The sequence below is a fragment of the Salmo salar genome, chromosome ssa20, assembly GCF_905237065.1.
Source record: "Salmo salar chromosome ssa20, Ssal_v3.1, whole genome shotgun sequence".
Taxonomy (NCBI): domain Eukaryota; kingdom Metazoa; phylum Chordata; class Actinopteri; order Salmoniformes; family Salmonidae; genus Salmo; species Salmo salar.
The window spans coordinates 67,144,596-67,159,501 of record NC_059461.1 but is presented as its reverse complement, the minus strand read 5'-3'; the positions used below and the strand labels follow the sequence as shown (position 1 = coordinate 67,159,501).

General features: G+C 47.0%; 1 protein-coding gene across 1 annotated transcript in view; it reads left to right on the top strand.

Moving 5' to 3' along the window:
- Positions 1–14,906, top strand: part of LOC106581132 (mediator of RNA polymerase II transcription subunit 13-like) — a 31,887-nt gene that overhangs the window by 14,068 nt on the left and 2,913 nt on the right. The window contains exons 11-28 of the mRNA XM_014162953.2: positions 236–266; positions 395–513; positions 2,229–2,316; positions 2,430–2,638; positions 3,425–3,624; positions 3,723–4,615; positions 4,779–4,946; positions 5,439–5,662; positions 5,762–5,957; positions 6,130–6,505; positions 6,758–6,974; positions 7,122–7,313; positions 7,579–7,802; positions 7,889–8,031; positions 13,785–13,943; positions 14,083–14,268; positions 14,445–14,590; positions 14,703–14,867. Coding sequence (XP_014018428.2) covers positions 236–266; positions 395–513; positions 2,229–2,316; positions 2,430–2,638; positions 3,425–3,624; positions 3,723–4,615; positions 4,779–4,946; positions 5,439–5,662; positions 5,762–5,957; positions 6,130–6,505; positions 6,758–6,974; positions 7,122–7,313; positions 7,579–7,802; positions 7,889–8,031; positions 13,785–13,943; positions 14,083–14,268; positions 14,445–14,590; positions 14,703–14,867 — 3,936 coding nt within the window. The remainder of the gene's footprint in view (positions 1–235; positions 267–394; positions 514–2,228; positions 2,317–2,429; positions 2,639–3,424; positions 3,625–3,722; positions 4,616–4,778; positions 4,947–5,438; positions 5,663–5,761; positions 5,958–6,129; positions 6,506–6,757; positions 6,975–7,121; positions 7,314–7,578; positions 7,803–7,888; positions 8,032–13,784; positions 13,944–14,082; positions 14,269–14,444; positions 14,591–14,702; positions 14,868–14,906) is intronic.

Genomic DNA, 14,906 nt, shown 5'->3' with positions numbered 1-14,906 from the left:
TTTTTCTTATGGGATGATGTAGCACAGTGGTTCCCAACATTTTTTGCTTACTGTACCACTAACTGAATTTTGCTCTGCCTGGAGTACCCCTGAAGTATCCATGTACATTTTACCAGTAAGCTTCTGGTCTTCTCAAGTACCCACTGTGGATAGACCAAGTAACCCCTGGTTGGGAGCCAGTGATGTAGCAGATGCCAAGAGAATAACACATTTTTTTACGCTGGTGTTTGTTTAGGGTGACGATGGCAGTGGGACTTCAGCAGATGGTGAGCATTTCCTCCTTTTATTGTTGAATACTTTTTTTTTTTAAATCACTCCTATAAAACTACGAGTGGAATGTCAATAAAATGGTCATCCAGAGTGGTTACTGACGGCACTTCCTTTGTGTGTGCAGATGGTCAGGGTGCGGCTGGAAAGCCTATACCCTCCACCAGCCTCATCCATGAGACAGACCTGGCTGTGTCCATCAACGATCTGGACAACCTCTTCAACTCAGACGAAGACGAGCTAGCGGTCAGTAGAGTATACAGTGCCTCTAGAAAGTATTCATACCCTTTGACGTAATACACATTTTGTTGCGTTACAGCCTGAATTCAAAATGGATTAAATAAAAATTCTCACCCATCTACACACGTTACCCCATACTGACGAAGTGAAAACATGTTTTTATAGATTTGAGCAAATTTCTTAAATGAAATACAGTCCTTTGCTTTAACAGTCCAAATTGTGCTCAGGCGTATCAACTTTCCTTTGATCATCCTTGAGACGTACTACAACTTGATTGGAGTCCAGCTGTGGTCCATGAAATTGTTTTAGGCAGAAACAGACCTGTCTATATAAGGTCCCACAGTTAACAGTACATTTAACAACAGAAATTATACCATGAAGTCCAAGGAACTGTCTTTAGATCTGAGATATAATTGTGATGAAGCATATCTGGGAAGGTTATAAAACCATTTCCAGTGTTGAAAGTTTCCAAGAGCACAGTGGTCTCCATCATTGGGAAATTTTAAAAATATGTAACTATCCAGACTCTGCCTAGAGCTGGCCGTCTGTCCAAACTGGGCAAGAAGGACCTAGGCAAGGGAGGTGACCAAGAACCAAATGACCACCCTGACAGAGCTACAGAGTTCATTGGCTGAGATGGGAGAACCTGCCAGAAGGACAGCAGTCTACAGCATTTCACCAATTTGGGCTTTCTGGGAGAGTGGCTAGATGGAAGCCACTCCTGAGAAAAAGGCACATGACAGCACACCTGGAGTTTGCAAAAATGCACATGAAAGAGACTGAGCATAAGGCAAAATATTGTGGTCTGATGAGACAAAAAATGTAACTCTTTGACCTGAATGCAAAATGCTATGTCTGGAGAAAATCAGGCACAGCTTATCACCCGTCTAACACCACCACTACTGTAAAGCATGGTGGTAGCAGCAGCATGCTATGGGGATGGTTTTCAGCGGCAGGGACTAGGAGACTGGTAAGGATAGGGGAACAATGAATGGAGCCAAATACAGGCAAATCCTTGATTTAAAAACCTGCTTTAGAGCGCAAACAACATTAGACAGGACGAAGATTTACATACCAACAGGACAATGTCCCTAAGCATACAGCCAAAGCAACGCTGGAATGGCTTCAGAACAAGAATGTGAAAGTCCTTGAGTGACCCAGCCAAAGCCCAGACTTGAATCCCATTGCAAATCTGTTGTGGAAGGATTACTGTTCACTGCTGCTCTCCATCTAACTTAACAGCGCTTGAGTAAATCTTGAATGGGAGAAAATCCCCAAATCCAGATGTGCAAAACTGATAGACATACCCAGGGCAACTCAAAGCTGTAATCACTGCCAAAGGTGCTTCTACGAAGTGTTGACTTGGGTGTAAATACTTGTAAATTTGATATTTCTGTAATTCAGTTTTAATACATTTGCTAACATTTCTCAAAACATTTGTTCACTATGTCATGGAGTATTGTGTGTAGATGGGTGGGCCAAAAAACCCTCTTTTATCCATTTTGAATTCAGGCTGTAACAACATTTTTAATAAGTTAAGAGGTATAAATACTTTCTGAAGGCATTGTAGTTCTCATCTACGTGGGGGACAACATTGTTTGGGTTACATATCCTTTTGTCCGTTTCCATATCTTAAGTTGATACTTTGTTAACAGAACATTGTGTAAAGTCTTATAAAAGCTCTCTGTTCAAAGCCTTTTTAAAATGATCGTCCCCAACAGCCTGGATCCAGGAGAGCAGGAGTACATGGAGACAAGTTTGGCAGTAAGGAACACAAAACATCAAATCTGGACCCTCTGTCCTGCATAAGTATGTTCACTTTCTCCAATTCCTTCCCTAAGTTCCTCTTTAGGTCATCACTGTATCCTACATTAGTTTACCAAACAATAGGGTGATTCCTCTGTTCACCTTCCTGTCCGCAGGCTCTGCTGACCTGCACAAGATGTTCCCCACCCCTCCCTCTCTAGAACAGCACATCATGGGCTACTCCCCCATGAACACTGGGGGGAAGGACTACGGTGGCCTGGAGGGTGGGTTGGGCCTCACTCTGCTGGATGGGAGCCAGTTTAGCAGCCACTACAAGATGGAGGTGGAGGAAGGCTTCTGCAGCCCCAAGCCCTCTGAGATCAAGGTATCTTAAAGGCCCAATGCAGTTGTTTTTATCTTGATTTAAAATCATTTCTGGGTAATAATTAAGTACTTTTATTGTTTTCTATTAAAATGGTCAAAAATAAACATGGCGTCTTAGCAAATTGCCAGAGCAATTTCTCAAGCAAGAATTTTGCTAGGACTGTCGGAGTGGTCGGCGTGTGGGGCCTAATGGGAGGGATATGTAATCTGAAAAATGGCCGTTATTGGCAGAGAGGTTTGAAACTTTATTGGTCTACTGACTTATACCGCCTGGTGACGTCCCCAAGCAATGCCGCTAACTCCATCCCACCAAAACGGACAGAAATTTCATGTGGTCTTTTCTAACAGCTTTTACACTAAAAGGGCATTATCATTTTCACAATATTATTCCAACCTCATGGTGTGGAAATATTTCTAAAACGCAGGAAAATAAAAATATTGATTGTAATGGGCCTTTAACTTCAGTGTAGTGTGGAGGGTCTCGATTTTACAAACTTTTAGTCATTTAGCAGTTGCTCTTATCCAGAATGACTTGCAGTTAGTGCATTCATCTAAGGATAGCTTGGTGAGACAACCACATGTCATAGTAAGTACAGGGTATCAGCAAAGTGCTCGTAGTGTAAGGTATTTTCTTTCTGGGGGGGGGGGGGGGGGGTGGAAAAGACTGTCTTATTTAACATACTCTTTGTCTAGTCATGCTGTTGTCAGCTTCAATACTTTCTCTAAGCTTAGACTTGCTGAAGTATTATAGTGGCTTATTTTCCTTCTCTCCCCCATCTGCCTTCAGGACTTCTCGTTTGTTTACAAGTCGGAGGCATGCAAGGCATTCACGGGCTGCTCCATGTTTGCTCCGCTGAAGATGCTGCCCAGTCAGTGTATGATGCCCATCAAGCTGCCAGAGGACTGTGTTTACACACCCAGCTGGACCATGGGCAAACTGGAGCTGATACCCCCAGTGCCATCCATGGGCCTCCTCACCAAAGACGGGTAACCAATCAGACTGGTCCCCTTGAATTATACAAGTCTCATGTACCCACTTGTGTGTCAGGGGTTTTAATGTTTGTGCTGTTGTCTCCCTATTTCAGTAACATCCCCAGTGTTGAGCCAGATTACCAGAGCTACACACCTCAGACCCACACGCCCTTCATGTCCAACAGTGCCCCACCCAGCAACAGCGGCATGGGCATCCTGCCCTCCCCGGCCACACCACGCTTCTCCGCCCCCACCCCACGCACTCCCCGTACCCCACGCACCCCAAGAGGGCCAGCCAGTGTCCAGGGATCACTCAAATACGAAAACTCTGACCTCTACTCGCCCGCCTCCACCCCTTCCACCTGCCGACCTCTCAGTTCAGTGGAGCCAGCCACCGTGCCCTCCATCCCTGAGGCCCATAGCCTCTACGTCACCCTCATCCTCTCCGAGTCCGTCATGAACCTTTTCAAGGACTGTAACTTTGACAGCTGCTGCGTGTGCGTGTGCAACATGAACATCCGTGGCGCAGACGTGGGCGTGTATCTTAACGACAACGGCGAGGCCCAGTACCCCTGTACCTGCGGTTTCAGCGCCGTGGTCAACCGCCGCTATGGCAGCTCGGCTGGGCTCTTCCTGGAGGACGAGCTGGACGTGGTGGGGCGCGACTCGGACGCTGGCCGGGACTCTGAGAGGCGTTTCCAGGAGCGGCACGCTGCCTCCCTTCACAGGACTGGCAACCCCAAAGAGAGGCCCCCAGACGAGCTCATCCTTCTGCTGCAGGACCAGTGTACCAACCCATTCTCCCCCATGGCTGGGGTGGAGTACCCCAGGGCTCTGTCCTCAGGCCCCTCTCGCTCTTCTCTACGGGTGGAGGAGAGGGACTGCTATAACGACTGCTACATGGCTCTGGAGCATGGCCGGCAGTTCATGGACAACATGTCAGGAGGCAAGGTGGACGAGGCACTGGTTAAGAGTACGTGTCTACACAACTGGCCAAAACGCAAAGGTGAGTCCGCTCCTTCACTCATTGACAATGCACAAACTTGTTTTCCCTCCTGCTCTTGTTCCTTCTTTTCCTTTCTTCCTACTCTTATGTGAAACTCAGTCTTCTTGGTTGGATGTGTGTTTGTATGATGCTGATCCCTCCCACCCTCTGTTTCCCCGTCCAGCTGCAGAAGTGAGCAGGCTGTTCTCTCAGGACGTGCTGCGGGTGTTGCTCTCCCTCCAGCCTGTACTCCAGGATGCCATCCAGAAGAAGAGGAGCATACGGTCCTGGGGAGTTCAGGGACCTCTCACCTGGCAGCAGTTTCACAAGATGGCCGGCAGGGGATCCTACGGTAAACACAAGGATAATAATAATACTACTTAAAGATGAATGCATCCCGGGCTTTTTCTGTATCAAAAAGGGGCTTAGGTGGTGGCCTTTCGGCACAGCTGAATTGAAGAGAATTCTTTCAATTCTGTAAATGTCTGCATGGAGCTGAGAATCTTTTTCCCTTTTAAATCTTATTTCCTGCAATTACATGCATTTTGCCTTGGTTAATGCTGTGTTATTTTGCTCCAACATAATGACAAAATCCATACTACAAAATGCATTGTTTTCTAAATGTAATTCACCTTGATTGTCTAGCTTTTATTTTGTTAGTTCTCAAATAATATTATTAAAAGAATATATAGGTCCATTGTCTTTTCTACATACTTTATATCTGGTTTAAGTTTACACAAAGCATTTTTTTCAGTTACTGGCCCAATGCTCTTATCTGCTAGGCTACCTGCCGCCCTTAACTAAACTTTGCAATGAGTCTGACTGTCCCTCTCTGAACCATTAGGCACTGACGAGTCTCCAGAGCCCCTGCCCATCCCTACCTTCCTGGTGGGCTATGAGTATGACTTTGTGGTGCTGTCGCCCTTCGGCTTGCCTTACTGGGAGAAGCTGCTGCTGGACCCCTTTGGCTCCCACAGGGACGTGGGATATGTAGTCGTCTGTCCTGAGAACGAGGCTCTGCTCCGCGGGGCTAAGAGCTTCTTCAAGGACCTTACGGCCGTGTACGAGGTAAGCAGATAGACACCCCCCCCCCCCTCCCCCCATAGTCTAATAAAATATAAATGTTTAAGAAAATTGGTATGTTTACCCATGTTTTTCTCTTTGCAGGCCTGTCGCCTGGGTCAGCACAGACCAATCTGTAAGACTCATGCAGATGGCATATTGCGGGTTGGTACGGCAGAGGGCAGGAACCTGGCAGAGCAGCCCCTCAGTGATTGGTTCCTCAAGATGGCCAGCAGCAACGGGAACAGCGAGGCCTTCAGCAAACTCAAACTCTACGCCCAAGTGTGCCGGCATGACCTGGGTACGTCGTTCATTAGATTGCCATCTTCTATTTCAGGAGATTGTACTGAATAAAAGCTGGGATCTCTTTTGTGTTTATAGTTTTTGTTTTGGCTTCTACAAAGGCAAGTTGGGAGTCTCTTAATATCTGACATTGGTCTTCTTTTTCTCAACATTTTTGTTACTCTCCTCAGCTCCATACCTGGCTGAGCAGTCTCTGGACAGCTCTTTGTTGAACCAGCGCAGCCCCACTGTGGCCTCCCCCCAGTCCTCCTCCTCCCAGTCTCCCTGCTCCACCACCCCCTCCTCAGGCCCCCAGAACTCCACCAGCAGCAGCACTGGCCAGCCTACCAATAGCACCCCACCCTCCTCCACCATAGGCACCCAGGCAGTGGGAGGGATAGGGGGGGTAGGAATGCCCTCGGCCAAGCCCAGCTCCTACACACCATACGGGACATCAGGCCTGCAGGGCAGCGTCTCCCAGAACGGGCCCCAGTCGGGTGCTCAGACCACAGGAGAGAATGGCCCCACTGCCAACCAGCCCCAGGCCACCACTGAGCCCGTGGAGACGTATGTACCCTCACCATCTGACATCCTCTGGTTTAGTCACACTGATTTTCTGTAGCACCACTTGTAGCCCTGAGTTTGTAATTTACACGCACTTGGAATAGGCTGAATTACGACCTTACCCATCTCGCCCATTTTTATCCACGGCTTGTCTGGAAGAGAACATTTGGCCTGCTAAATGTCTTTAATCTAATACATAAAGCTAGTTGATTATTGGTTGTTTGACCTTTGACCCAAGTGCTTCTCTCTCTATAGCACGTTGGAGAGAGAGAAGGTTGGCGTCCCTACAGACGGAGAGTCCCATGCAGTGACGTTCCCCCCGGCCATTGTGGTCTACATCGTGGACCCCTTCAGCTACGAGGACGGGGAGAGGGACACCCACTCCAGTGTGTGGACGCTGGGTCTGCTGCGCTGCTATGTGGAGATGCTCCAGTTCCTGCCGTCTCACATCAGAAACTCTGTGTCTGTGCAGGTAATGGAGAACTTGACACATGTAGCCAGACTGCAGACCATTCATATTTATGTTCAGCACATTGAGATAACTTGTCAAAATAGCCAAACACCTATGGGTTTGGTGTGGTTAAAACGGCGGTTTCTAACTATTTGTTGTGTCGGTCAGATCATTCCCTGCCAGTACTTGTTGCAGCCAGTGCGCATTGATGAGCGCCATCTCTATGGTCAGCACCTCAAGTCCCTGGCCTTTTCGGTGTTCACCCAGTGCAGACGGCCCCTCCCCAGCAACACCAACATCAAGGCTCTGACGGGCTTTGGCCCTGGCCTGGCCATCGACATGGCACTGAGGAGCTCAGAGGTAAACAACACATCGGAAACTGCACTAAAACCTCACAAATATTATTAATGGATTGATTGACTGCTTATCAGTTCTAGAAACTTGTCACAATGTGAATGGTTTGTTTAACATAACATCCTGGTCTTTGGCAACTTCTTGCATATACCTTGATGATCCAAGAGACCACTGCTCGGTTGAATAAATCAAAATGGCTTACTAAATGCAGCTTGCTAAGTGACACATAAGGAACCATTGGTCTGACCCTTTGACTTTCACACCTTTGCAGAGGCCGGAGTGTCTGCGTTTGTACACACCACCGTTCATCCTGGCGCCCATCAAGGACAAGCAGACAGAGCTGGGGGAGACTTTCGGAGAGGCCTCTCAGAAGTACAATGTGCTGTTTGTGGGCTACTGCCTGTCGCATGACCAGCGCTGGCTCCTGGCCTCCTGTACTGACCAATCAGGAGAGCTGCTGGAGACATGCATCATCAGCATTGACGTGCCAAACAGGTCAGTGACACGCATGTCAAATGGTAGACACTTAAATTCAATTCAGAATCTGTCTCTTTTGTGACTTTGTTGTGTCCTCTGTAAAGAGCTCGGAGGAAAAAGGGGTCAGCCAGACGACTGGGCCTGCAGAAGCTGTGGGAGTGGTGTCTAGGCTTGGTGCAGGTGACATCACTTCCCTGGAGGGTGGTGATTGGCCGCCTGGGCAGGATGGGCCACGGAGAGTTACGAGGTATGCCACACAGAGAGGTGTGTGTGTGTGTGTGTGTGTGTGTGTGTGTAGATATATATTACACACACACACACACACACACAGTTGAAGTCGGATGTTTACATACACTTAGGTTGAAGTCATTAACTTTTTTTTCAACCACTCCACAAATTTCTGTGCCTTTAAACAGCTTGGAGAATTCCAGAAAATTATGTCATGGCTTTAGAAGCTTCTGATAGGCTAATTGACATCATTTAAATCAATTGTTGGTGTACCTGTGGATGTATTTCAAGGCCTACCTTCAAACTCAGTGCCTCTTTGCTTGACATCATGGGAAAATCAAAAGAAATCAGCCAAGACCTCAGAAAAACAATTGTAGACCTCCACAAGTCTGATTCATCCTTGGGAGCAATTTCCAAACGCCTGAAGGTACCACGTTCATCTGTACAAACAATAGTACGCAAGTATAAACACCATGGGACCACGCAGCCGTCATACCGCTCAGGAAGGAGACTCGTTCTGTCTCCTAGAGATGAACGTACTTTGGTACGAAAAGTGCAAATCAATCCCAGAACAACAGCAAAGGACCTTGTGAATATGTTGGAGGAAACAGGTACAAAAGTATCTGTATCCACAGTAAAACGAGTCCTATATCAACATAACCTGAAAGGCCGCTCAGCAAGGAAGAAGCCACTGCTCCAAAACCGCCATAAAAAAAGCCAGACTACGGTTTGCAACTGCACATGGGGACAAAGATTGTACTTTTTGGAGAAATGTCCTCTGGTCTGATGAAACAAAAATATACCTGTTTGGCCATAGTGAGCATTGTTATGTTTGGAGGAAAAAGAGGGAGGCTTGCAAGCCGAAGAACACCATCCCAACCGTGAAGCATCATGTTGTGGGGGTGCTTTGATGTAGGAGGGATTGGTGCACTTCACAAAATAGATGGCATCATGAGAAGGAAAATTATGTGGATATATTGAAGCTTGGTCGCAAATGGGTCTTCCAAATGGACAATGACCCCAAGCATACTTCCAAAGTTGTGGCAAAATGGCTTAAGGACAACAGTCAAGGTATTGGAGTGGCCATCACAAAACCCTGACCTCAATCCTATAGAACATTTGTCGGCAGAACTGAAAAAGCGTGTGCGAGCAAGGAGGACTGCAAACCTGACTCCGTTACACCAGCTCTGTCAGAGGAATGGGCCAAAATGCACCCAATTTATTGTGGGAAGCTTGTGGAAGGCTACCCAAAACGTTTGACCCAAGTTAAAGGCAATGCTGCCAAATACTAATTGAGTGTATGTAAACTGAAATAAATCATTCTCTCTTCTATTATTCTGACATTTCACGTTTTTAAAATAAAGTGGTGACCCTAACTGACCTAAGACAGGGAATTTTTACTAGGAATTGTGAAACTGAGTTTAAATGTATTTTGCTAAGGTGTATGTAAACTTCTGACTTCAACTGTGTGTATATATATGTATACACACACACTGCTCAAAAAAATAAAGGGAACACTTAAACAACACAATGTAACTCCAAGTCAATCACACTTCTGTGAAATCAAACTGTCCACTTAGGAAGCAACACTGATTGACAATAAATTTCACATGCTGTTGTGCAAATGGAATAGACAACAGGTGGAAATTATAGGCAATTACCAAGACACCCCCAATAAAGGAGTGGTTCTGCAGGTGGGGACCACAGACCGCTTCCTGGCTGATGTTTTGGTCACTTTTGAATGCTGGTGGTGCTTTCACTCTAGTGGTAGCATGAGACGGAGTCTACAACCCACACAAGTGGCTCAGGTAGTGCAGCTCATCCAGGATGGCACATCAATGCGAGCTGTGGCAAGAAGGTTTGCAGTGTCTGTCAGCGTAGTGTCCAGAGCATGGAGGCGCTACCAGGAGACAGGCCAGTACATCAGGAGACGTGGAGGAGGCCGTAGGAGGGCAACAACCCAGCAGCAGGACCGCTACCTCCGCCTTTATGCCAGGAGGAGCAGGAGAAGCACTGCCAGAGCCATGCAAAATGACCTCCAGCAGGCCACAAATGTGCATGTGTCTGCTCAAACGGTCAGAAACAGACTCCATGAGAGTGGTATGAGGGCCCGACGTCCACAGGTGGGGGTTGTGCTTACAGCCCAACACCGTGCTGGACGTTCGCCATTTGCCAGAGAACACCAAGGTTGGCAAATTCGCCACTGGCGCCCTGTGCTCTTCACAGATGAAAGCAGGTTCACACTGAGCACGTGACAGAGTCTGGAGACGCCGTGGAGAACGTTCTGCTGCCTGCAACATCCTCCAGCATGACCGGTTTGGCGGTGGGTCAGTCATGGTGTGGGGTGGCATTTCTTTGGGGGGCCGCACAGCCCTCCATGTGCTCGCCAGAGGTAGCCTGACTGCCATTAGGTACCGAGATGAGATCCTCAGACCCCTTGTGAGACCATATGCTGGTGCGATTGTCCCTGGGTTCCTCCTAATGCAAGACAATGCTAGACCTCATGTGGCTGGAGTGTGTCAGCAGTTCCTGCAAGAGGAAGGCATTGATGCTATGGACTGGCCCGCCCATTCCCCAGACCTCAATCCAATTGAGCACATCTGGGACATCATGCTTCGCTCCATCCACCAACGCCACGTTGCACCACAGACTGTCCAGGAGTTGGCGGATGCTTTAGTCCAGGTCTGGGAGGAGATCCCTCAGGAGACCATCCGCCACCTCATCAGGAGCATGCCCAGGCGTTGTAGGGAGGTCATACAGGCACGTGGAGGCCACACACACTACTGAGCCTCATTTTGACTTGTTTTAAGGACATTACATCAAAGTTGGATCAGCCTGTAGTGTGGTTTTCCACTTTAATTTTGAGTGTGACTCCAAATCCAGACCTCCATGGGTTGATAAATTGGATTTCCATTGATTATTTTTGTGTGAATTTGTTGTCAGCACATTCAACTATGTAAAGAAAAAAGTATTTAATAAGATTATTTCTTTCATTCAGATCTAGGATGTGTTGTTTAAGTGTTCCCTTTATTTTTTTGAGGGTGTGTGTGTGTGTGTGTGTGTGTGTGTGTGTGTGTGTGTGTGTGTGTATATATATATATATATATATATATATATATATATAGATAGATAGATAGAACCAGCCAAAAGTTTGAACACACTTACTCAATTAAGGGTTTTTCTTTTTTTACTGTTTTCTACATTGTAGAATAATAGGGAAGACATCAACACTTTGAAATTAAACCTATGGAGTCATTTAGTAACCAAAAAAGTGGTATGCAAATTAATTTATTTTAGATTTTTCAAAGTTGCCACCCTTTGCCTTGACAGCTTTTCACACTCTTGCTATTCTCTCAACCATCTTCACCTGGAATGCTTTTCCAACAGTCTTGAACAAGTTGCCACATAGGCTGAGCACTCTCCTTCTTGGTCAGATAGCCCTTACACAGCCTGGAGGTGTGTTTTGGGTCATTGTCCTATTGAAAAACAAATGATAGTCCCACTAAGTGCAAACCAGATGGGATGGCGTATCGCTGCAGAATGCTGTTGTAGCCATGCTGGTTAAGTGCCTTGAATTCTAAATAAATCATACACTGTCACCAGAAAAGCACCCCCACACCACCACCTCAATGCTTCACGGTGGGAACCACACATGCGGGGATCATCCGTTCACCACCTCTGCGTCTCAAAGACACAGCGGTTGAACCAAAAATCTCAAATTTGGACTCATCAGACCAAAGGACAGATTTCCACTTGTCTAATGTCCATTCCTTGTGTTTCTTGGCCCAAGCAGGTCTCTTTCTTCTTATTGGTGGCCTTTAGTACTGATTTCTTTGCAGCGATTTGAACAGTTGATGTCTGTTACTTTAACTGAAGCATTTATTTGGGCTGCAATTTCTGAGGCTGGTAACTCTAATGAACTTATCCTTTAAAGCAGAGGTACCTCTGGGTCTTCCTTTCCCGTGGCGGTCCTCATGAGTGCCAGCTTCTTCATAGTGCTTGATGGTTTTTGCAACTGCACTTGAAGAAATGTCATGTTCTTGATATTTTCCAGATTACTCTGACATGAAGGTCAGTCAATGATGGACTTTCGTTTCTCTTTGCTGATTTGTGCTGTTCTTGCCATTTTGAATATGGACTTGGTCTTTTACCAAATAGGTGTTTTACCAAATAGGGCTATCTTCTGTATACCACCCATACCTTGTCACAACGCAACTGATTGGCTCAAACGCATTAAGGAAAGAAATTCCACAAATTAGGTTTTAACAAGGCACACCTGTCAATTGAAATGCATTCCAGGTGACTACCTCATGAAGCTGGTTGAGAGAATGCTAAGAGTGTGCAAAGCTGTCATGAAGGGTGGCTACTTTGAAGAATCTCAAATATAAAATGTTTTGATTTGTTTAACACTTTGTTGGTGACTACATGATTCCATGTGTTAATTCATAGTTTTGTTGTCTTCACTTCTGCAATGTAGAAAATAATAAAAATAAAGAAAAACCCTTGAATGAGTAGGTGTGTTCAAACGTTTGACTGTGTGTGAGACACGGACACCCCTTCAAATTAGTGGATTCCGCCATTTCAGCCACTCCTGTTGCTGACAGGTGTATAAAATCGAGTACAGAGCCATGCAACCTCCATAGGATAACACTGGCAGTAGAATGGCCTTATTGAAGAGCTCAGTGACTTTCAACGTGGCACCGTCATAGGATGCCGCCTTTCCAACAAGTAAGTTTGTCAAACTTATGCCCTGCTAGAGCTGCCCCAGTCAACTGTAAGTGTGTAGAAGGTGGAAGGGCCACACAAACTCACAGAACCGGACCACCAAGTGCTGCAGTGTGTAGCGCGTTAAAATCATCTGTTCTCTGTTGCATCACTCACTACCAAACTGCGCCTGGAAGCAACGTTATCACAAGACACAATCGTCGGGATCTTCATAAAATGGGTTTCCATGGCCGAGCAGTCGCACACAAGCCTAAGATCACCATGCAATGCCAAGTGTTGGCTAGAGCAGTGTAAAGCTCACCGCCATTGGACTCTGGCGCAGTGTAAACATGTTCTCTGGAGTAAGGAATCATGCTTCACCATCTGGCAGTCCGGAGAACAAATTTGGTTTTGGTGCATGCCAGGAGAAGTCTACTTGTCCCAATGCAAAGTGCCAACTGTAAAGTTTGGTGGAGGAGGAATAATGGTCTGGGGCTGTTTTTCATGTTTCGGGCTAGGGCCCTTAGTTCCAGTGAAGGAAAATCTTAACGCTACAGCATACAATGACATTCTAGATAGTTCTGTGCTTCCACTTTGAGGCAACATTTTGGGGAAGGCCCTTTAATGTATCAGAATGACAATGTCCCCGTGCACAAAGAGAGGTCCATGCAGAATGGTTTGTTGATTTGGTGTGGAAGAACTTGACTGGCAAAGGCCTGACCTCAACTCCATCGAACACCTTTTGGGATGAATTGGAACACTGACTGTGAGCCAGGCCTAATTGCCCAACATCAGTGCCTGACCTCACTAATGCTCTTGTGGCTAAATGGAAGCAAGTCCCTGCAGCAATGTTCCAACATCTAGTGGAAAGCCTTCCCAGAAGAGTGGAGGCTGTTATAGCAGCAAAGGGGGGACCAACTCCAAATGAATGCCCATGATTTTGGAATGAGATGTTAGAGCAGGTGTCCACATACTTTTGTTCATGGAGTGTGTGTATATACAGTGAGTTGTACATGATTTGTTGTGCCCTGACTGATGACATCCTCCCTGTCTCCCTCTGTGTTCCAGACTGGAGTATTCTACTGAGCAGGAGGAACCTGCAGTCTCTCAGCAAGCGCCTCAAGGAAACCTGCAGGATGTGTGGCATCTCTGCCGCAGACACTCCCAGCATCCTCAGCGCCTGCCTGGTTGCTATGGAGCCCCAAGGCTCCTTTGTCATCATGCCAGGTAAAAATGAACAGAAGTTGAACCTTGAGCAATGGCTGCACAGTGCAGCCTTGCTTCCCCTGTTTGTGAGTCCACTGAATTTTCTGAAATGTTTTGGTGATGTCTGTATCGTGTTAACCCTTCTCTCTGCTGTGTGTAGACTCTGTGTCGACAGGCTCAGTGTTCGGCCGCAGCACCACTCTGAACATGCAGACGTCCCAGCTGAGCACTCCTCAGGACACATCCTGCACCCACATCCTGGTGTTCCCCACCTCGGCCATGGTGCAGGTCAACAACGCCACCACCGAACAGAACTTAGACATCGCCTTCAACCCCATCAACCCTGGTCAGTCACACACACACACACACACACACACACTGTAAATGTTGATGCGTTTCTTGGTTCTGGCTGTAGTCTGGCTCCACTCGGCGATGTTACTGAAACAGGGAGAAGGAGCAGCTCTCTGTCTGAGCTAATGGGACATAGTATTGAATGACCCTTTTGTTTATCCCTCTTCATAGATGGTTCAGATGGGATGGGCATCTTTGACCTGTTTGATAATGATATGGTGGACCCTGATCTCATCAACATCCTGCCCAACTCCCCCACCACCTCCCCCGTTCACTCCCCCGGTGGACACTATCACCAGGGGGGAGACGGCAGCAAGGTAAGCCCCTCTGCCCCTCCACAACATTACCAGCAGGCGGATGCCTACCTGACTGCTGGTAAATGAAGTTTGAATAAGTATTGTTGTCAACCTATGTCCCGGTGTGTTCCAGGGCCAGAGCACAGATCGTATGGAGTCCCACGAGGAGGCCTTGAACATCTTGCAGCAGCCTATGGCCCTAGGCTACTTAATCTCCACAGCCAAGGCTGGCCCCCTGCCTGACTGGTTCTGGTCAGCCTGCCCCCAGGCACAGAACCAGTGCCCACTGTTCCTCAAGGTACCTACAGTACCAGTCAAATGTTTGAACACACCTACT